Consider the following 21851-nt stretch of genomic DNA (forward strand, 5'->3'; position numbering starts at 1 on the left):
GGTCACTATAGGTCCCATCAAAGTCTTCTCTTCTCCAGGCTGAACAAGCCTAGTTCCCTCAGCATACAGTCCCTATGCGGTACGAGGGCTCTGAGAGCCCTGAGGGGCCTTTAAATATACTCATTAGCCTCACATCCACCCCTGCTCTCTGTTCGTGGCATCAGAGACTTCATTTAAGCTCTGTCTGTGGCCTTCAGTGCCTGCCCAACGTACGTTTTAGGTGTGCCTGTCTCCAACCATGCCTCTGTATGATCATGCACCCTACTGATCCAGACCCTGACCCATGGTCTTGCTTCCCCACTTGACCTCAGACCTGCTGCATCACTGTTGACCTGCTCAGTGGTGACCGTGTCTGGCCCTAACTACCATCTGTCAGCCTGATCCTGACCTGCTGATTCACACCTGAACTTGATCTTGGACCTGCCTTATCATCACAAACCTGCTTAGTGATCCAGACTCATGCTTGGCACTGTCAAACTCGGTACCACGGGACAAGGCCCTGATGGGTGGGGCACCTGCCTTCCCAGCTGGGTTACCATACTCAGTTCCCAGCTCCCCATCCCTTATCAAGGGCCAGCTGTTATGACATGCTCTGGCCACTGATGGTCCTAATGGCCCTCCACTGGACTAGCTTCAGTTTATCCATACCTTTCTAGGCTCTGAGGGCAGAAAACTGGATGCAGTCTGCTAGGCTCTGTATAACAAGTGTTAAGTGCATGGAGATAATCACTTCCTTGGTATACTGGCTGCAGTCTTACTAAAATAGCCCTGAGTATTGTCAGCTGCCTTCGTTTCCACAGCACGCCACCAGCTCACATTCAGCTTCTTTAAAGTACCTCATCTCTTTTTTTAACACATCAATAAATCTAGTGACATTCTTGCAACATAGAAAACTAATGGGGCATCACTCACTTGCAAACAGCACAATTCTGAAACATGATTAAAGTGAAAAACTGAGATGGGTTTTCAACTATAAAACCCCAGTGCCTCAGGTATGTTAACATACTGTTTCTAAAACAAGCAGTCACTTCTGCTCCGGGCCCAACTAGCTCCATACCAGCTCCCACAGAGTAATACCAAGACAAAGTTTTGTATTCTCTACTGCAAGTTTCATATGCTAGTTTCATATGCGACACAAATGTGAAAGTAACTACTCCAAACAGTGCTGCTGCCTAAGTGTTGTTTTGCTATTTTAATCTGTGCTCTTCCAAGTTTTACTTTTCTTTTGCCATTTTTAGTTTGTGCATTTGAGGAGGAATGGCTTAAACACTAAACATACAGTTGTGTTGGAAATACCCTCATGGACAGGCTGAGGTTTGGCATGCATTGGAAGAAAATAACTTAAAATAGCCTGGAAAGCAAAGACTGTGGGATATGCATCTCTGATAGCTATTTTCTGTTAAAATAACCACAATAGCTAAGATAACACTGACATTCACAGTTAACCCTCTACCCTGCTCAAGAGAGATGAACAGAATTGTTCTAACCTCAGAGCTTTGTCTAAATAATGCAGATGAATCTGCATTATTACATTCTGACCTCAAGGTCTAATGCAACTTTATTCATGAGAATTAGGTTTAAAGAAAGGGCAGGTACACAAAACCAAGTTTGACATAAGTCAGCCCCATTATAGAAAAGCTGTTGTGTGTAGGATTTGCAATTTGATCATCACAGGTCTAAAAATATGAAAGGGAAAAATTTGGAGGCAGATGCTATATTAGCTCCTTGAAGCTGAGGAAAAATGCAAAATAGAAGCAAAGGACACAGAACTATGAGGACTGATTTTTTTTTCCTTAGTGTTCTCAACATCACTTTGCTAATTTATCTTTTGACATTCTTAAAGTCATTGAGTGCTAACTTTGGGTCCATATTCTATACCAATAAAACTCATATGAATGCATTTCTTCAGTGGCTATTTGCAATTATTCATCATGGCTACAAAGGACTCCATCTATCAGCTTAACAAATAAACCATTAAAACTGTTTGTGGTACCTGTTACTAAGAACTTTGCTACAGTAACATGTTAAGTTTTGGCTTCCACAGGGGAAGTTTAGGTCCACCGAGGAGTAATAGCACAAACAAAATGGGTGATTTGACTCTCATGGCTGTCCTGGAGAATATTCAACTTTTTCCCAGGTAACTTACCCCCGAGCCTTAAAATAAGTTCAGTGCAGTCAGGTAGAAAAATCAGGTGCCCCCAGTCCTAGCCCTGTGGCTCAAACCACAAAACTATACAGAGTAAAAGCACAGAACAAAAGAGCTGATAAAAGGATTAAGTAGAGAAATGCAGTGTTATTCACCCTTGTAGTCTAGTTTTTCCCCCAACACAGCATCCCCATACCACAGTTCCTCCTCTCTGCCCATGAGAAATCTCTGGAGCTAAAGGCCTTTTCGAGAGGCAGAGCTCACGGAGCTCCCACCTCCCATCAGGAGCACGGTGACAGGTGGATATCCAAGATTCAGCAAGAAAAGTTTCCAAAAGCTTGAACGGGAAAAGGCAAAGCTGGAGTCAAGTTTTACATAAGAAGGGGGAAGGCAGAAACTGCTGGCACCACCTCCGCGGGCGGCTGACGAGGGGAGCTGTCAGCCCGCCGTGGGCTCGCTCCCCATCGCACCCCGGACCGCAGCCTCCCTCCCGCGGGGGCTTCTCCGCGCTCCCACCCCCTCACACCTCGCTGAAGCCAAAAAGGTACCCCCACCGCCAGCCAGCAGCGCTGTTCCAGGAGTGTTTGCCCCCGGTGGCGGGGAAAAATCAGTTCCCAGCTGAAGCCATCAGCTCCAGCGAGGGATGGGCACCCCGGCAGAGAACAGGACCGCGCACGCAGACGCCGCTGGGCTCGTCTCATCCCACTGAACTAACTTTCCTGTTTCCGCAAAAATCACACAGGCACCAGAGGGGGGGTGGGGGGAGGTTACTGTTTCCACCAAACACTCTTCACCCCCACGAGCCGCCCGCTCCCCTATCCCGCCGGGACCCCGCCGCTCCCCAGCGTCTCCAGCCGCCGGGCCGGCGACCCCCGGCCCCTGCCAGCGGCACCCCCCGGCACGCCCGCCACGGCTGTCCCCCGCCATCTCCCATCTCCCGCGGCCGGGAAGCGCTCGCAGGTCCCCGCCGCCCCTCGCCCCCCGCGGCGCCGGGACTCACCCGCGCGTCCCTGGGCCGGGCCGGATGGGGCCGAGTGGAGGGGGAGCGGCGGAGGTACGGCAGGACACGGCTCCAGCTCCTGCCAGCGGAAACGGGAGGAGGGGCTCGGACCGGCGCTACCGAGCGGGGAGGAGCTGGGGGCGCTGCCCAGGGGAGGCTCCAGCCCCGCGGAGGAGGGGAGGGAGGGAGCGCTGCCGGCCGGGTACTCCGGCGCACCCCATCGCTCCATCCTGCGGAGACCCTTTCCCAGAGCTCTGCCTAGAGCTGGCTCGCCCGGGGTTCGCTCCGCTCCCTCTGTCGCTCGCGGGACCCTCCGGGACCTCCCTCGGGTGGGCGCCAGGAGCATCCCCGGCGTACCCTCCCGGAGCTGGAGGGATGCGCCCGGGGCGGAGGGCACGTACATCCTCCCCTCAGCTGCCCCTCTGCCCTGAGGGGCCCGCGGCTGAACGACACCTCTGGGTTCAGAAGGGCAGTGGCAGTGCTCGCGCCCGCAGGATGGAGTGGGCGCAGCCCACTGGCTCCTGGACCACTGCTGCAAACGGCAAACCCAGGCTAAGATGCTCGGTGGTCCCAAGCCCACCATGACTGTTAGTATATTCCTACGTCTTCTAGCACAGAGTGTAGGTATGTCAGAGTGCTCGCCTGAGCTTTCTGTGGTCGCAGCAGGAGCTGTAGACAGGTGGAGGTCGGTCTCTTCTCACAGGTAACAAGTGATACGAGAAGAGGAAACATCATCGAGCTGTTGGAAGGTTCTAACACGGACCACTAAGCAAAATATTGTGTGACGGGGAAATGGCCTAGAATTGGAGCAGAGATGCCTACAGAAGTAGACCAGTGCGGTTATGGACATGGGCCTCCAGAGAGGAACTGTATTTTACAGTGTATGAAGAGCAACTCAAGGCTTTTTCATTACATGTTTTTGCAGAAGGAAGATTTGTTTCACATTCAAAGGTCCCCTGTGTATTCTCATTTCCTTCTCTGGTGCTGCTGCTGCTGTCACACTTCTCAGTTCAAGGGCATGTTCACATCAAATACATTTTCTCATACCTTCCATTCTGTCCTAAGTGGATTTTTATAAACTGCCTGGTTCAACAGACTCTAAGCATCCTGGTGGTAGTGCTGCCAGCAACACAACTGTCATCTGCTGCATATTTGTTTCTCTCTTCCCATAAGTATGTGCAGCAGCTCTCTGTTCTTCATTTATTCATGTACAAAAGTACCCAAATGTTGCTGTGTGTTTGCCTTAAAGCAAGTAATGAAGGAAATATGTCTTGCAATGCAGCAGGAGATAAAAAGATCTGTGGGAAGAATTTTACTTGATTCTTTGGTTCTAGACTTCAAAAAAAGGTCAGTCTCCTGGATGCTCCTCTAATGCAGGAACTCCCATTGTACCTGAGAACTGAAGGATCTTCATTTCAGAATTGTTGTCAATCTTTAAGTAACTCACTTTGGAGATAAACGGCTACTTCCTCAAAGACAAGCAGCACAGGAAGTCAGCAGACAACAAGAACATGTTTGACAGTTTTGGTGGAATGTTATTGTTGTTTGGTTGGTTGTTTAACAGAAACAGCATGATGTTGTGTTCTTCACCTGTTGACATAAGCACAAGCAGCTTTTTACTCAGGTATATGGGATTTCTCTAGTTCAAGTGAAAGCAAAAAAATAAATATGTGAAATCAAGTCATCGTTTGGTGTCTATCTTGGAAAGAAGGTAAAAAAAATGCACAGAAAGAAGATAAAAGATATATGGTAGCTTTGTATGAACTTGATCATTCAGGGAAAAGCTTGAGGATCACTGTGAAACTGGGGACTGGAGTGGCTGATACTGCAGCTGCATTTTCTACCAAGGAGATCGTGCTAGTCTGCAGGTCTCTTCTCAATTATACCAGTAAGTTTAGGGAAGTAATCTTCATACACTTGTGTTTCAGCTTCAGCTAGCTGTCTTCCACACGACCAAACCTAACACAGGAACACTCTGATGTTGTCCATAGAGTGAGGAGCAGAAAGAGTTGCGCCTCATTAGCAGTACATTTGAACCCATGGCATGTGACCAGAAAACCTAAAGGCTACATATAGCTTTTGAGAACAGCTTTAAGTAGCTGCATTTGAAGCATCTAAAAATGGATGCACACTTTCCAGTGTGACTCACAGGACATACCCCCTTTACTGTAATAGCAAGTCTATGGCTTTGGGTCCCAGCCACCAATTTCAGATGAAACAATAACATGGCAACAGTGCTGAGTACTGTGGGGAAATTAGGGACTTTGAGAAAGAAAGTCTGTGCTTCTCTTTTTAACAGAATGAGATCACTCATCTAGACTCTCTAACTTTGCTTTATTCAGGTTCTTCCCATCATTATTGCTATATTGTCCACTTGAAGGAGGTGAGGGTGCTTTTCTTTAGTGATGTTCTATTTTTTTTTCCCCAGAATAAGCACCAATACTTTTGTGGCTCATTTAAGAGGCCAAAAATGGTATGGATCACAGATCTGGAGTCTTGACTGGTTGCTGAATTAGTGTGTTAAATCACCCAAATGCAGGCAAACATGGCTACCAGTGTAGTAGTAACGGATCTGATGTCCAAGAGATGGATTGGGACTGCACCTCAGTCTTTGAGGTTACTGACAGAGCTGTTATCAACATAAGCTTCTGACCATCGTTCCCTTGTAGAGAGTAGCCCTGATCTTGACATCCCATTACAAGCATGCAAGTTGCCTGTTGCCTCTCTGCTTGGTTTTGATGTAGACTGTGCTTGCAGGACTCATGAAAGAGCATGACTCCTGGGCAGCTTCTTGGAGGCTCAGCATGTGTTCTTCCTGCCTCTTCTACAGCTCTAGAGCAAATTTGAGTGTTCTCACCTGTCTGAATTAGTTCTTTGCTGTCACCACTCAAGTTCTTCACCTCCTTCACCTGTGACATCTTGCCAAGATGTCACAGAACCAAGATAAAAATGAGCAGGAAAATGGGAAAGAAAAGGTCACTGAGAAACCATTGCACCAAAGGCTAAAATAAGTGTAATACTCGAGGAAATAATGATCCTTGGGTCTAGATTATGCAGTAGAAAGAGATTTAAATTCAATACCTAACTTTGCCTCTAGGCCTACCTACACGTTTTCTTTGTTGGCAGTTAGCTTTAAGAAGTTCCCACCCCCTCATCACAGATGAATGAGGGAATTCAAATGAACTTGTCTTACCTGAAGTGTTTCTTTTGGCTTTGAAGTAAAGATGAAGGGAGGGCTCCTGTGTTCCCTAGTTCTGTGTTGTTCAGACCCATGGTGTGTTGTCTTATCACAGAAGACTATCTTTAGGTGGAATCATTTTAGCAATTCAGTTTGACATGATTCCACAAGCAGATGCAGCTGCACAAATTAGGACTGATAAACTGAAGCATGTACACTAGAAAAAAAAGTAGTCACAGCTGAATGGAAACTTTTTAGGTGCTTTCTTATAAAGAAGATATTTACATCCCTCTTTCGTCACTTTATCTTCTAATATCTCAGCGCTGTAGCTGTAAAGTGACCAGGGGAATCAGCTTTTGCTGTTTTGCCCTTTGATTTTACAGCAAGTTCTTACAGGCTGAGGTTAACATTTCTGGTATTTCTGCCCCAACAGAAATTAAACTTGAAAAAACACTGACATCCTCATTTGTTGTAGGTTCTTTAGAGTTCAATTTAGCCTTTCCTCTTCAAACTAGGCTATCTCTTTTTTTACCTATGCTGCTTTTTGGTGTTTGCTTTGCTTTATTTTTAGCAAAACTGCAGCTGGCTCTTAGTTCTGATTTACTGTCTGGTTTCTTCTGGTGAAATTCCAAGAAAGGAAGCCTCAGGGACAAAGATCTACAGTCCCTTTCAGTTTTCGAAGCATTTTTACATGGATCTCACTCATTCTGCAAGGGGACAGAAGCCTTTTAGTCCAGACCAAAATTTCCAGTACTCCTTTTGCTTCACAGCTTTATTAAATCTTCTTCATCTGGTAGCCTACATAAAAGCAAGCTCTCCCAGACACATGAATTTTCTTTTGGTTTCTCTTCTGAGTTTGAAAGGTGGGTAGATATCTCTTGCTGACCGTTGTTATTGACACCAAGGATCTGTAAAGTCCAAGCACAAGAGTAGATAGGAATAATGCCAGGGAATAGTCTTCCATTGTTATCAATGAAAAAAGAAAAACAACTACATGAGTGTCCCTAAATCAACTGCCCAAAGATTTCATCTGATCCTCAGCCTGTTGGCTTAAAACTCTGCTAATGCATTTTTATTCATGATCAGCTGATGAAATAAGTGGACTTCTAGGGCTCATCTCCTTCAGGGACTACTCTGTGAAGTCTGCTGTCATGGTCTAAACCTGCAGTGGATGCATGCAAGGCACCAAGCTCATGTTTGCAGGAAAGTACCAGTACAAATCACAAGCAACTTTCCATGACTGGGGTCTTTCTCTGAATGAAGCCCTGGCTTCATTTCAAAACACACTTGTCTGTGTTGGCCAAAAATACTTTTCCCAAGAGTCAGTCTGTTTTTTTGTTAGTGAGGTTTTATTTGATTTGTTGTCTGCTCCATGCATGGTTCAGAGATCAGGAAGGAGATTGCGTAGGGCTGAAATAGGCAGGAACATGCATCAGTAATGGACTGCAGCCAGTTGGTGCTGTTCATATCTGTGTGGCCAACTGGAGGGGCTGGCTGGTTTCCAGAGATGTAGTTAATTCACTCCTGGGTGGTTTGATCACCTGGCTGTGACTAGCAATAATACCCGATGGGCACTGGATGGGCAAGAGCAGGCTCTGCTTACATGGGATTTTTCAGGTGCAGCAAAACAGCAGGCATTTCAGGGTGCTTTTTTTAGGTGTTTAAAGTACTTGGCTTGTCCTTCTCCAAACTTGACTGATTCTGGTTACCAGCCATGCAGATCTTATGGAAGGCTGTTGGCATCTGTGTTCTGTATCGCTGTTTGGAAGTCAGTACTTGAAGGCATTTCTTTGTCTTGGAGAGAGCAGGCAGAGCAGGAACTTTGTGTACAGGATGAAGGTGTAGATTTTGCTCAATAGGTGCAAGCAAAAGTTCTGTCCTTTACCATCCACTTCTAGATCCTGCACAGAGAAGGTTAACAGCACTAGCCCTGCACAGTCCTGAAAAGCAGCCTCTGAAAGTGCAGGGTCTGCAGGACTGGGGGGAAAAATACTTCATTAGATATAAAAAATTAGTGGAGCCCTTTTCCTATAACAAGAACCAAAGCATCCTTCTCCAGCTCTGACTTCATGGCATTGTCTTTGCTATCCTCCTTACCCATGTCCTTTCCTTTCCACGCTTCTAAGCACAGGTTATGACCTAAACACAGCCAGGAGCAGCAAGGTGCAGCGTGCACATAGAGGTAGTATGTTCCATAGTAATATCTGATGAAGACTAATCCCTGTGAGGGACCTCCTACATGCAAATAGAAATTTGCACTTAGACAGTTACAACAGATCAACTGGCTTAATAAGGAAATGAATAATTTAGTCCCCATTCCCCATCAAATTGTTTGTCCCAGCCATGGGACTGTGCCTGGCTACCAAGTAAATTTCCTGTTCAGTGCCTGCCAGAGAGCATCATGACCCTTCCCTCAGCGTAACATGAATGGCTGGATCTTCTCCCCACATCAGCAGCATTGTGGGGACCAAGATTATTGCCTCTCAGTGACTCTTGAGTAAACAACCTGTTTACAACTAAAGCAGAGGGGCTGTGTTTGATTGCCTTGGAAACATGGAAAGCTAACCTCTTTCACTATTCTCTCTCTTCCTTTTCCTCGGCAGTTTGCTGGCCAAGTGGCATTCTTTACAATACTTCTGCACTTCACTGTCTGCAGCTGCAGGTAGAACAATTTGATCTTGGTAAACAATAATTTTACTGGTGCACAAGAAAGAGTACAGTCTAGCTCCCTGAGCATTGTTAGTTGTGCAGGGAGAACAGAAGCAAAAGAAGCAAGAATTATTTTAGTCAAGCCAGCAGACTTGATACATAGAGGAAATCTGCTGAGCAAGACAACATGATTTAACATATCCAATCTTCTAAGCATAACTTCATTTAAAAGGCAAAAGAAAGGTTGGTCTCTCACTGTCATGCATGGAAGAGAGGGAAAAAGTAACCAGATTCTAACAGAGGAAGGCTCAATGAGCCTGTGACTACGCAGCTGCTAATGTGGACAGCTAGACAGGCAGCTGTGTAGGATACACGTGCCATCTCTATACACATACATGTGCCCACAGGTGTCTGACATCTATATAAATGTATGTATAATATATACAATAATCACGTCTGTGCACAAGTTGACCTACAAATGATTGTATATGAGTGCACACACTCAGACCAGATCTAGCATCAACATTTTCAACCTGTTCATATGTGGTGAAACTTGAGGAAGCTGCTGCCATTGCCATACCAGTATACCCAGATGCATGCCACTCCTTTTATGTGTATGTTCACACTCTGTGTGTACTCTGTGGAGAGTACTTTTCACAGGATGCTGTTTCTGGTGAGACCCTTAAGCAGTCATTTGTCTATTTCTTTGACTCCAAGTCTTTTTCCCATTTGCACAAACCTGCAGACAGAAACTTTATCAAGCACAAACCAGCTCAGAGGTACTTTTCTGAAAATACACAATATCTGCAGTTTATTTTTCAGTTTGGTATGAGGGGGCAGGGGTTGTTCAAGCACAGGCTTTTTTCTTATACATGCATTCCATGGACAACTCAAAGCAGAGAGTCTCTAGTCCTTCACCAGCCGGTAGATGTGATGTTGGGCACCATGGTCACTAGTTGATACTTCAAAAACATATGCTATGCACAACAAGGTCTCCTGTGTGTCCCTGTTTGTCACAACCTAGACAGAAAAGGAGAAGAAGCTGAGATGGCAACTGCTGTTTCTCTGCTTACATATTCCAATACATTTAACCTAAAGCAAAAAGTCAGTAATAGACAAAGAACAGAGAAGCACAGGATTGATATGCAGCTTGGCCACCACAGTGCCCAGTCTGTGTGCCCCCACACCAAAGCAAAGCACTTTCACAGTATCAGAATACAATGCAGTGAAGAGACAGGGAGGTGAGCAGAGTCCACTGTGGAGAGAAGCCCACTGTGACCCAGCAGTGACCACATAAGTGGAAGCAGGTCCATTAGGCCCTCTACTCCCCATGCCCTGGCGTTGCAGATTTCAGCAGAGGGAAAGTGTTTCACAAAAAAGTTCTTATTGCTGTTTGTTGGTTATAGAGAGGCCCCCTCTGTGGCACATCCAGTCCTGCTCACATGGATACTGATATACCACAACCACAAACAGTTCTTTCCCTCCATCTCCTCCTGTAGACACAGACCACGAGGATTACAGAGTATACCTCATTTTACAGGAGACTTATAGGTCTGACTCCATTACACATTCTGTAAGAATGCATGAATGTAGCAGCTATCCTTCTTCATACACTGCAGATGTCTGGAGAAGGATGGCTGCTACATTTATGCATTCTTACAGAAGCTCCTTCTTTCCAATTTCTCTTTCTATGGTCCCTCAGGAACCTTAGCTACTCTACAACATGAATCAGTGTCAGGAACATGGTGAAGGAGCAGTGTTGTCCATATGTTTCAGAAGCATGCACTATGTGGCAGGGACGAGCGAAATATTGCACCCAGAGCTCTTCGCTCAGCTTCCCTCTCCCTCTGACACTGCACAACTTTGCACATTCTTGTCGCCTGAGTTTGTGTTAAAGTTCTCTCCTGCTGGAGGAGATAGATTTTCGTCAGCAATAGCACCAACTCAACTCCAGCTGGAGGCTTGAACTGTACCAAAGCCCAATTTTTCTTGTGAAAACAGAAAGAAAATAACTGTTGTCAAACTTGCTTATTAATTTTAGCAGGCTGATTTTGGTCTATTCTGTTTTCTTACTTCATGATCGGGTTTGCAGTTAAACTCCTTTATTCTGCAGGCTGTGATGAGTTATACACATCGAGATGTTGTAAGGCACCAGACCCTTTTCTGAAAAATGGGCACTGAAACCTCAGAGTACTAGATCCAAAGCAATGTGCAAAGCAAGATAAATCATGCTTATAGGATTAGGGGTTTCTAAGCTCACGAAAGGGTCTAGAAAAAATATAATTAGACTTGCCTCAGAAGTTGGTAGTCGGGACTGAGGACTAGCAACATGCCTTACATTATGCATTTTTCATCTTCCCCGTAGGGAGTGGAAAATGCTCAGCCTGCTGCTCAGGGAGCAGGACTGCAAGGCAATGTACAAAAGGCCGTGCCAGCACCCACATGAGACATGCTTCTCTGTGACAAAAGGTAAGGGAAGGACATGAGATTACTCAAAACACAAAGGCCCAGAGGAAGTGTAACTATGTGACAGCTTTTTGATAGAATTTATAGGAAGTGCTGGCCTGACTGAGGAATATAACTCACAGAGAGCAGTCACAGTGTTCCTCAGTATGGATTACAGCACACACAGACCTTCCCTATCTCTGTCCCTGCCCGCTTCATGCTTTTGTTCATCTAAAAGAACTCTCAGCATTCATACTCCTCCTTTCTCCCAGATGTTTAAAATCTTTGTACAAACATGAAAGAATAAACTTCCTAAAGCCCTGTGAGGTATATTATTAACCTTGTGTTATATAGCTGATGTATCTGAGCCACAGAGCAGTGAAATGAGTCGCCTGAGGTTCTCCAAGATCTTCAGAGAATGTAATGAAGACCACTTGATTTCCATTCAGTCACTATCATCTCTTCTATTCACCCAGCCTCAGATTCTCTGGGTGAAGATCTGTGATGTCTCTTATAGAGGCAAACACAGAATTCAGTCCACTAGAAAAATCTATGTTTTAAGCTGCCTGCCCTCTTCCCAAATTTAGGCTGCATCTGAGTGTGGAAAGGCTCCTGGTATAACAAAACACTAATGCAAATCTAGTTGCTGCAGCCTTGTAGTACTGCCTTACCTAGAGGCTGCAGTGATTCATGCAGGTGTCACAGAGCTTCCCCACAACATGCCCCTTTCTTTACATGCCTCTAGATTCCTTCTAGGTCCAGGATGGTCCTGAGGAAACTAATTCTCCACCCCCCACCCTGTCCCAATCTGGTCAGTGAAGAACTCTTCCCATAAAAATGTTTTATAGCCACTCAACAGTGCTCTTGCAGTATTTTTATCTTGCAAAAAGGGCCAGGGCACAGAAAGGATCTCAACATTTGTTTAGTGTTGGAATAAGCATTTCCTTCAGTGTCTTTTTCATCATTCTCCTTCATTTATCTCTCTGCCTCATGAAATCTCCCTCTATTTTTCTTTTTCCTCTCTTACTGAGGTCTCTCAAATTCTTTTGCTGTTTCTCTGCTTGAGTTACTATCTCTAGAGCTCCATAAATGGTCTTGAAGTGCAATACACACAAGAGATACTAAGTTCAATTAGGCGCTGAGCTGTAAAAGGAAAATTGCTTTGACTCACAACAGTGAACTCCTGCATTGGGCTTTCGTGTTGCCAAGCTGCAACCAAAACAGTTGAAAGTCCCACCTGTAAGATGGTAAAGTTCTCCAGCACACTGTTCATCATATACTTCTCAGGAAGGTGCTTGAGTTTATGAATGAAGTTTATCATGTATTCGCAGAGAGGGGAACGGTGAATGCGATAGGAATAGTGTCCATTTTCATAGCGTGCATACTCTGTCTGCAATGCAAAACACAAAAGGGGCACATGGGGTTATGTTGTCACATTAGTAACAGGGATTCAGAACAGAAAAATTACAGTGGCACTTTTAACTAATTTTACTAACAGTAACTACAGTACTTGGTACCAAGGTTGGTCCCCTTGAGAGCTCCAATTTCTTCAGTTTGATTTCTTTTTTTTTTATAGAACAGTGGGTTCAAGCTTACAAGCAGCAAATGTCAAGGAGCTGTGAAAGGTAACTAAGAGGAACAGACCAATTGTCACCTATACTAAGGTCAGCATCTCTCCTGGAAAAACATTAGGAATGAATATACTGAAAAAATTCCTTTAGCAAGACCCAGTAATGGTGGTAAACACACGCTCAGGATGCCTTACAGCTGAAAAAGATGAAAGCCTTTTGGTACCTGAGAGAGAAAACACAGTATCTCTGCTCCTCTCCTTGGGAGAGGGTCTGACCAATCTTAAAGAGATGGATTGTTTTGTTCACATTCACATCTTAGCTCCTGCATATTTCATGTTCCTTTAAACAGAAGCTGAAGCAAGACTCTATCATTTCACAGCAGATCCCTAAATGCCTGTTACTCCTTTCACCCCATGAGCTTGGTCTCCGTTCCTGGGCACCATGACATCTTCCTTTGGCCCATCTATCCCATCTGCAAATACTTAACCGGACCTCAGGCATGTCTGTCATGTTACTGGAAATGGGTCTTGGGAAGGATACAGCTTGAACTGACTGCTGACATGAGAGCACCTGGTGTTCTGCACATAGCTGCTTCCCCTCCATCTAAGGGTTCCTTGGGAAAGAAAGCAGCGGGATGCATGTCAAAGCAGCTCTCAGCAAATGAGTGTGGGATCAGAAAGAACTTCTTCAATGCCAGATATATGCATAATTTTGCAGCATAAGCGGTAAGTGTACAAACTTTAAGTCTCATAAAACCGCAAGACTATAGTCTGTAAATTATTACAGTCTATTAATTAATAGCTATAGTCTATAAATGATCTGTTTAAAAACACTAATGAGAGTGAGGTGTTGCCTCTTTGTTTCCACCTTTCTGCAGTTCAAAACAAGGGTCTGTTTCCTAGTTTTCCTTTGCTTCCCCTAAAAAAAACAGAGAATCACCAGAGCTAAGAGTCTTGTATATTTGCATATCTTCAGAAACTGAGATTTAAGGAAAAAATAACAAAAAATAACAAACACTCCCAGACCTTCAAGGAACTCCTGAGACAAGGTCACGTTGCAGACTGGAGCGATCTTACACCTGCATGTCTCAGAAATCATAATCTACGGCATCCATCTCTCTGACAAGAAGCATGGGATATATTTTATCTTGAGATATATGCAGGATGCAAATATTTGAAGTAAAAAAACAGCAACCAGGGAGAACCTTGCACCCAGGTGCCTGCTTCTTACCTCTACTTTCTCTACCACCTGCTTTCCAAAGGAACACACTTTGGTGGAACAGGTAATGACCATGTTTTCTGGGCTCTCATATTGGCTGGAAACACCATAGAAAGACCTAGATTCATCTTCAATATTGGTATTCAAATCAGCCTGCCAAAAAAAAGGGGGGGCAAATAGATGGTTATCAATAGATAGTTGTGGCATTTTTTCACCATTACCTTACACAGCCAAGATAGTTAAGTATTGGAGTGTCCCAAGCTCCTTAAGCAGATCAGTGTACATCAGAAAATGGTGGTGGGGATTTGCATACACACTGGAATATCCCCAACATTAAAAACATATGACACAGCTTGCTCACAGCTTGCTCACAGCTTGCTCTTGGAGAGCAGAAAGGAGGGCACTGTAGAGACAGAGCAGTGCAACAGACAGGTGTGACTGGGATGCCTCACTGAAGAAGGAAAATAAGGGAAAAGCAACGGTAATAAAGTGTTTCTCTCTTAGGTATGTGTGTAGGTAAGGGAAAAGAGACAGCAGAGAAAAGGACTGTGTGAGTACACACACACACACACATTAGGCTCAGGTACTGTGATATAAAGAATGCAGATAGACAGAATGCAATAAGGAATGTAGGTTGCTGATGGATCTAGCTCAGTTCCACCTGAATGCAAACCCATCTCCATTAGCAGCCACAGTTTTCAAATGTGGGTGCCTCAGGTTGGCCAACCAAAGCTTCCTACTGGGATCTAACTCCTAAAAATCCTGGTTGTCTGAAGCTTCCACCAGGGGTCATTCAAGCCACAGTTATGAAAAGAAGAGGTGGTTCCCTTAAGCTCTGGAAATACAAGGGGAGGGGTGTGGGAATGCCCAGCTCAGCTTTCTTACTTTCAAAACTGGAAGGGTAGAGCTTCTCTGTGCTCCATAAGCTCACGTGCCAGTTTATATCAGCGTAAAAGCAAGAATCAGTTCCCACAGGTTACTTCAGACTATTTTATTCTTCCAGATGAACCAAGGGAAAGAGGAAATTGAAGAGAGTGTGTTCCTGCTACAGTGGATACAGTGTGAACAGGACAGCATTACATGCCATTCTAGCATGCTTTTCTTAGCCAATGTCAGTGAAGGGTTTTTCTATCTGAGACCTAGAGCAGCACTTAGGGCAAGCAATGCTAGCACTGGAATAGGATCACCATAATAAAGAATGCCCCCCTTTCTCTGCCATGCAAAATACCCGTCTCTTCTCTGCCATGAGATAATGCTGTTCACAAAAGGTTTAAGTCAATCTAGAAAGTGCCAGTCAAGCTTTCTCCCCTTTTGCAGACACGTGAGCTTGCTGCTGCTGCCTTTGTGCCACCGCAGAAGTTGAGGACACAAAGACAGCAGTGTGAGGGATGGACGTAGCTTTCACTCTGCTCACAGGGCTCTTAATGGAGAGCATAACAGCATAAAACTTGGAAACAACAGCTAGAGGAAGATTGGAAGCTTGTACATTGTCATGACCACCTAAATGACTGTAATGAAGTGTTCTGCTCCAATGGTTTGTCTACACTGGAAGAGCGTATATGGGCAAATCCAGGCTAGCTTTAGCTGGTAGCTCAGGGCATAGGCATAACAGACTTCACCATAATTCAGGATGCCAAGTGAATTATTATGGTCATGCTGAAGACCTTGATATCAAATAACTATAGTTATACAACTACTTTCTTTGTACCACAAATGTACCTGTATTACAGAATAGCAGTGCTACTCTATTCTGGTCCAGGTTTTCCTGAGTTACTGTAATACTCATTTCCATGTCAATGCAACTATTGTATATTTCACCCACACTCCAACTGTCTGAATAAAGATTAATGCCTTCCCTTCTCCAAAGAGGAACTAGACTAAGTCCTTTGCAATATTTTTCAGCTATTTCCCTTGGGAGCGATAAACACAACGCATGGACCCGATTCCGCTTTTCCAAAAAAATTGTCCCACGGAGTCAAAAAGAACAAAGGGTCAAGGCTACAGAGGCTTGGTCAGACCACTGCTACATAAACATAGCAGAGGCTCTCACTGCAGAACCAGACAAACATTTTCAGGGTCTCATTAGTAAAGTTAAGGTTACATTCTTCTTAAGACTTACTGGGAAATTAAAAGATAAATGCAGTCAATATGAGGCAAAGCAGAAAGGTGCTAGTTCCACTTCATGAGAAAAGCTTTACTAGCCCTAAGAAGCCACTCTAGGTGCCTCCACAATTTGACAAGTCTTCCATCAATTTCACAGCTAATTAACATCTAATTAATCTGCACTGAACTATGTGGCAATAGGAAAAAATATGGTAATACTATTTGAATTAAAGAGTCATCAGCATTCACTAACATTACGTACAATCAGATTACTGGAAGTCCTGTTGCAGTGAAGCAATGGGATCATGTTGGAACTCCCTGACATTTGCACAGCACCTTTCCTTCTAAAGCTTGTCCCATATTATGGGCTGGGACCATCAGACAGGGTGGTGAGTCATCAAGAGCTGTGTACCCACTTCCTGTCACCTCTGAAAATCTCAGATCATAAACATACATACATGGAATATCAGCAACTCTGGGGAATGACATTAGCAGCTTGCTGAGGGCTCCAGTTCATGTTTTACAGGACAATGGAGCTTCAGCACCTCAGACACACACTGCTGGCCTTACAGCTTGTTTACTTATGGTTCCCGCTCTCTCAAGGAAGGTACTGGGATGTATTCAATTTGCTGTGCAAGCTCAACACAGACGACACACTTATCCATAGCTTGCCTGATGACTTCCAAATACGCTGAAACTATAATCACTGAGGTATCTGTGATACAGCACATCTGAGATCTATGTATTACATGCAAGACTGGACCTACCTGCTTTGGGGGAAACACCTGAGATTTTCTCCTTTCCAGAAAAGTAAGCAGAACTTTTAAATAGCTACAAGATTTCTAGATGGAAGAGAAGGGATTTGTTCAGGGAAAAGCGTAGTATCCCTCAGTAAGTTAGTATTACTTTCTATTTTTTTAAATCTTTGGTGATCTGAGTCTTAGCAACTGAAAACAACTCTGATGAGCTTGAGTATATCACATAACTTTTGCAACCCCAAGAAAGAACTACAGAAAAGCTGGCATTGTGCACTGTCCTAACCACATATTAAACCAAGATTTTTGTCTGTTCTTTGGTGGGAGTGAGTTTCACAACTAATTACTGAGAAAGGCCTCGTTCCCAAAAGTTCTTTGAAACTCTTCACAAAGGGAAATGTGGCCTTTGAGACTCAGCCTTCAGTTTATCGGAGGCTTTGAAAAGCAATGATTAGACAAGAGTTCAGGTGGCATTAAATGCCATGAGAAACAATAGCTTGCTGATATCTTGCACACAGGTTCCATGTGGTCAATAAAAAGGCATATGCTGAACAATTTTTAAGAACAGTGCAAAACTTGAGCCACTGCAGGTTCAGCCTCCAAAAAAGTGGGAAGAGTTCCCAATCTAGCCAAAGATAGCCTTGCTAGCAGTATGGGGAGCTGTGACTTAGCTGGCCCAGCAGAACTGTGCTATTCTGACATCCAGCAGATAGACTCCTCAGCAATTCAGTCTTTCAATCTGCTTTTTGCTGCCAACAGCCTCTATACTGTTGAACACTGTGGGGAATAACTCTGATGAAAGAAGGGCTATTGGCAGAATTCCCTTACATGGGGCAGCAACTGGAGGTGATGGCAGAGAAATTAGTGTGTGCAAAGATCATAAAAATCTCTATTGCTAGCTGCTGCCTTGTTTGTTGCCTCTGAAGGAGTACCAAGGACAGAATGGACATGGGAACTGAATTGCCATCTCCTTGCTCTCCAAGCAGTTTCTGCCAGGTCAGGATTGAAGACATACAGTGGGCAAGGCAGGGTGCCAAGGGGAATTTGCACTGCTGCTTCTTTGACAAGATTTGCTTGCGACAGGAGAGAAGCCAAGTGGAGGACATCAGTCTCCAGGCCACCTCTTCAGCACCTTCCACAAAAGTATAATATATTTAGCTGAAAGAAAACACTCAGTGTTTTGACTGGTTCAGTTTGCATATCACCGAGAAGAAATTCCTACATATATTGGCAGGACAGCTCTCCCAAGAAATTCCCCCAATCCACCCTTCTGCAGATGGCTGCTCTGTACAAAGTACTGCCTGTCCTGAATTCCTGGTTTGTCATTTTCCTTCTGTCCTCCATCCAGAGTCTCACAACTACTGAAAGTTTTAAGATGCAAGTGCACCATTTTAACATGCAAAGCCCTGAAAATGCCTCTTGCCCAAACTATTAATAACGATGCGTATAGGAGGCGTTCATGGGGAGAGGCAAGTAACAGGTGGTAGAGATAATATTACACTGGAAAAGAGCAGAGCTGCCACTGCCCATGTGTTGGGAGGCTAATGTCTCACATTAATTGTCATGTGCTAGAATGCACTTGGAGCACAGAGAAATGTCACAGAGATGTCACACACAACCTGTCAGTCCAAGTCCAAGAGTTAGTTCATTGTACCAAATTCCCAATGCCAAATTCAAGGAAGAATTGCAAACACTGCTTTTGTTTCAAAGTAATCAACTTTTAACTCTTAGCTATTGTATAAATAACTTAAATACCAACAGGAACAAACATGGACATCCCTTTCTCAGTCATATTAGATCCTAAGTGCTGCCAGAGATGTCAAGAAACCCCAACCCTCTTGTTTAGAGTTAAGTTTCTGGTGCACAACAGATCATCTGGTATATTCAATGCTTAGTGTAGCAATGGCAGGTTCATGCCCCATGTTCTACAAGCATAAAACTGCATATATACAAATGCAACTTATTCATTCCTTGTGGTTTTAAAGTCTTTGTCACCTGCAACCACAACTTTAATTCAGAACCTTTGAAAAATCATTCATAACTTCATGTCTCAAAACACCCCTTCCAGTTATTTAATTCTACTCACCAAGTTTAAGGTTATCACTAATTTGCCTTTGGATAATATTTTTATCTTAAAATGATTCTATAAATTCAACAGTGTAGTAGTTGCTTTATTCAATGCTTCTTTGAACATCAATAGCATATTTATATAGTTGTCCAGAGCTATCAGGCAGCAAAATTAAAAAGCACCCTAGCACATACTGCTACAATTATAAAAATGCAGAGGGATATAAATTTTCTCCTGAAATCTAGTTTTCTGCTGTAATTTTTTTAAAATCAAATTGCCTTATCTGTGGGAAGTGTTTATTTATTTATTTACTTCCTTAAAGGCTAAGAAACTTCCATTCGACCAATGACTTGATTTGTAAACTTTGTTTATTTTTAAGTGACAACTTGTAATGTTGCCACCAATAAAACCAATCTTAACTCCAGATGGGATGCAACAATGCAAGGGTACCAAAAAAAGAATCGGAAAGTCAAAATATTAAATCAAGGCCAGAAATATTACTCTCCTTACAAGTGTAGAATTGCAGAGCCTCACAACATCATGTATACATTGGAGTAAAGGTCTTTCAAATCCTGTGTCACATCTCTTTATGCAAGCTGAATTCCAGTGAGTGGATACCCTCTGAACAGACACCTCACATGGGTCCAGAAAGAGTCCAACTTAATGACATCCATGTAAATCTTTCAAAAGCCTGATATAGGTTGGTCTGACATGAAGCATAGGCTACATTTATCCTTCTGATACTGAAAACCAAATTATCACAATCCCCAAACCAAATCACAAAAGCAGAAAAGCACGCTGTCAGTTTTGATAAATAAAATCACAATCACACCAGACCACAATTTCATTATGACTTCTTTCTCTTCGAGTCAAGGAATTCAAAGTGTTTTATTCTCTCCCTATGTAACATCTCCCTCTAAGCTCTTCCTTTTGGTTCTTGAAACTTCTGAAGCACAAAAGGCAATCACTACCTTTCAAAGGGTACCCTGTCAAAAGATATGCTTCTCAGTAAGGTGCTGCTGTCTTTCCCAGCCAGAACAGAGCTGATCTTTCACCGTTCGTTTTGACCTTCCCAAGCAGGCCTTGCTGTACTTCAACAGAGGCCAATCCCATGAGAGGCCCAACTCAGTAGCACACAGTCTGCAGATAGCAAAATTATGTGTCTCCAAGAATCATCAGGAACTAGCGCTCTAGGCACAGACACTTGAGCAGCAGACTCCCAGCAACATTCTCCAACTCATTTCTGGAAAGGCTAGGCTTGGGACAGCTGGGAAGTTACATATCAAGGCATTTAAGTCAATTCTTCCTCCTGAAAGCACCAGTTAGGAGGCTTTCTAGCACCAGTTTATACATAGAGTATGAGACAGGAAAGCTTATTTCTCCATCATCTCACTCCTGACCTGAGGATTATAAATGGTAAACTTATAATATATCCTGAATTTTAAGTGATAAACTCAAGGTGAAAGGCTCCAAACCCCATTACACATTCCCTCAGCCATCTAACATGCAACTGCCCCAAGAAGCTATTATTTTTAATTTTGTAATACTTATGATAATATTGGTCACCAAAGCCATTTTGTTAGTACACTGAAGCACAATCACACAGCTTTGCAAATTTCAGCTAAATCACAAATATCCAAATTGAGTGAGTAAGCTTCTGCCAGGCTGATTTCTTCCAGCTTACCAGAAGTCATTTCAGTAATATATTATCAGCATAATCCAGTTTCATTATGTCTCTTATCTTTTGTCTGTCCTAGTGCCAGCAGTAAACATGCATCTGTAAATTATTAGTACTTGGATAACACAAAATGCAGCTAATGAGACAGGAGAAGAGATGGAAAAATATTGCTTCTGACTCAGAAGTTACACAACACTAAGAGAAGTGAACATATATGAGTATGCAAAGAATAATTTCCTCTGAATTCTTTACTTATACATAAATTAAAAATCTAATGGGCCCAAGTCACCACTACCAAACAAAATCTCCAGACAGTAGTCAAGAACAGCTCTAAAGATGACAATGTGAAAGATATATCTTGCTGCAGGCCAGAAAGTGTGCCTTGTGCAGCCAAGGAAAGATCTCCAGTGACAGTCATGGCTGTATTGAGTTACCTGCACAGGGAAAAATGTGTTGGGAGGCAGCAGTCTTTCAACAGCTAACGAGGTCACTGCCTTTAAAGTGGGAAATTCATAGCAAATGGGTACCCTACAAAGGGTCCTTCTCTTACCCAGAATTTGACAAGGAAGAAGGCATTAGCTGGCCCCCTTTCAAAGAGCTCCTTCAGGCCCCCTTTTTTCTCAGGAAACTTGTCATAGATCTGCCGGATATCCACTGCCTCGAGGTAGGGGTCATTGTAGCTGGGGCTTGACTGCCCAATGTGCACAAACAGGTGTTTGTTATACTGCAAAAAGAGGAAAAACACGGATTTAGGAAGTTGTTCAGTACCTTTCAGTACATACTGAACATCGATTGTTCTTCACAGAAGACTACTGGAAGTCAGTGAAGATTTGATAACATTTTCTAAAAGAGAAGAAGAAATTAACAGAAATATCTCTGCTAATACCAGCTCATGCTGTTCTTTCCTTCCTATCAATACATTCATGCTTCTCTGAAGCATTATTGTTGGCTTTTTTCTTCCTATACTCACTCCTAAACCATTGCCTCATGCTAGTGTTATATAGTCTGAAACAACCTGAGATACAGAGTGTTTCCTGTGA

At 43.6% G+C, this 21851-nt stretch overlaps 2 protein-coding genes across 10 annotated transcripts in view; both read right to left on the bottom strand.

The window, feature by feature from the left end:
- TSPAN9 (tetraspanin 9) overlaps positions 1-3267 on the bottom strand; it is a 175971-nt gene extending 172704 nt beyond the window's left edge. Inside the window, exon 1 of one of the 3 annotated variants that reach the window (XM_064644787.1) lies at positions 3147-3267. The gene's annotated coding sequence lies outside the window, so the exon portion shown is untranslated. The remainder of the gene's footprint in view (positions 1-3146) is intronic. The other 2 variants (XM_064644789.1, XM_064644788.1) reach the window with 2 other exon arrangements.
- A 6486-nt stretch (positions 3268-9753) lies between these two features.
- The window catches only part of TEAD4 (TEA domain transcription factor 4), a 52039-nt gene continuing 39941 nt past the window's right edge, over positions 9754-21851 (bottom strand). For 5 of the 7 annotated variants that reach the window (XM_064644774.1, XM_064644777.1, XM_064644773.1 and 2 more), the window contains 4 exons: positions 21362-21535; positions 14220-14360; positions 12656-12808; positions 9754-9993 (listed from right to left, as the gene is read on the bottom strand). In XM_064644774.1, the coding sequence (XP_064500844.1) occupies positions 9880-9993; positions 12656-12808; positions 14220-14360; positions 21362-21535 (582 nt within the window). In that variant the 3' untranslated portion in view covers positions 9754-9879. Of the gene's footprint in view, positions 9994-10021; positions 12562-12655; positions 12809-14219; positions 14361-21361; positions 21536-21851 lie in introns of those variants that run through there. The other 2 variants (XM_064644778.1, XM_064644779.1) reach the window with 2 other exon arrangements.

Source organism: Pseudopipra pipra, chromosome 2, assembly GCF_036250125.1.
Source record: "Pseudopipra pipra isolate bDixPip1 chromosome 2, bDixPip1.hap1, whole genome shotgun sequence".
In the NCBI taxonomy this organism is placed as follows: Eukaryota; Metazoa; Chordata; class Aves; order Passeriformes; family Pipridae; genus Pseudopipra; species Pseudopipra pipra.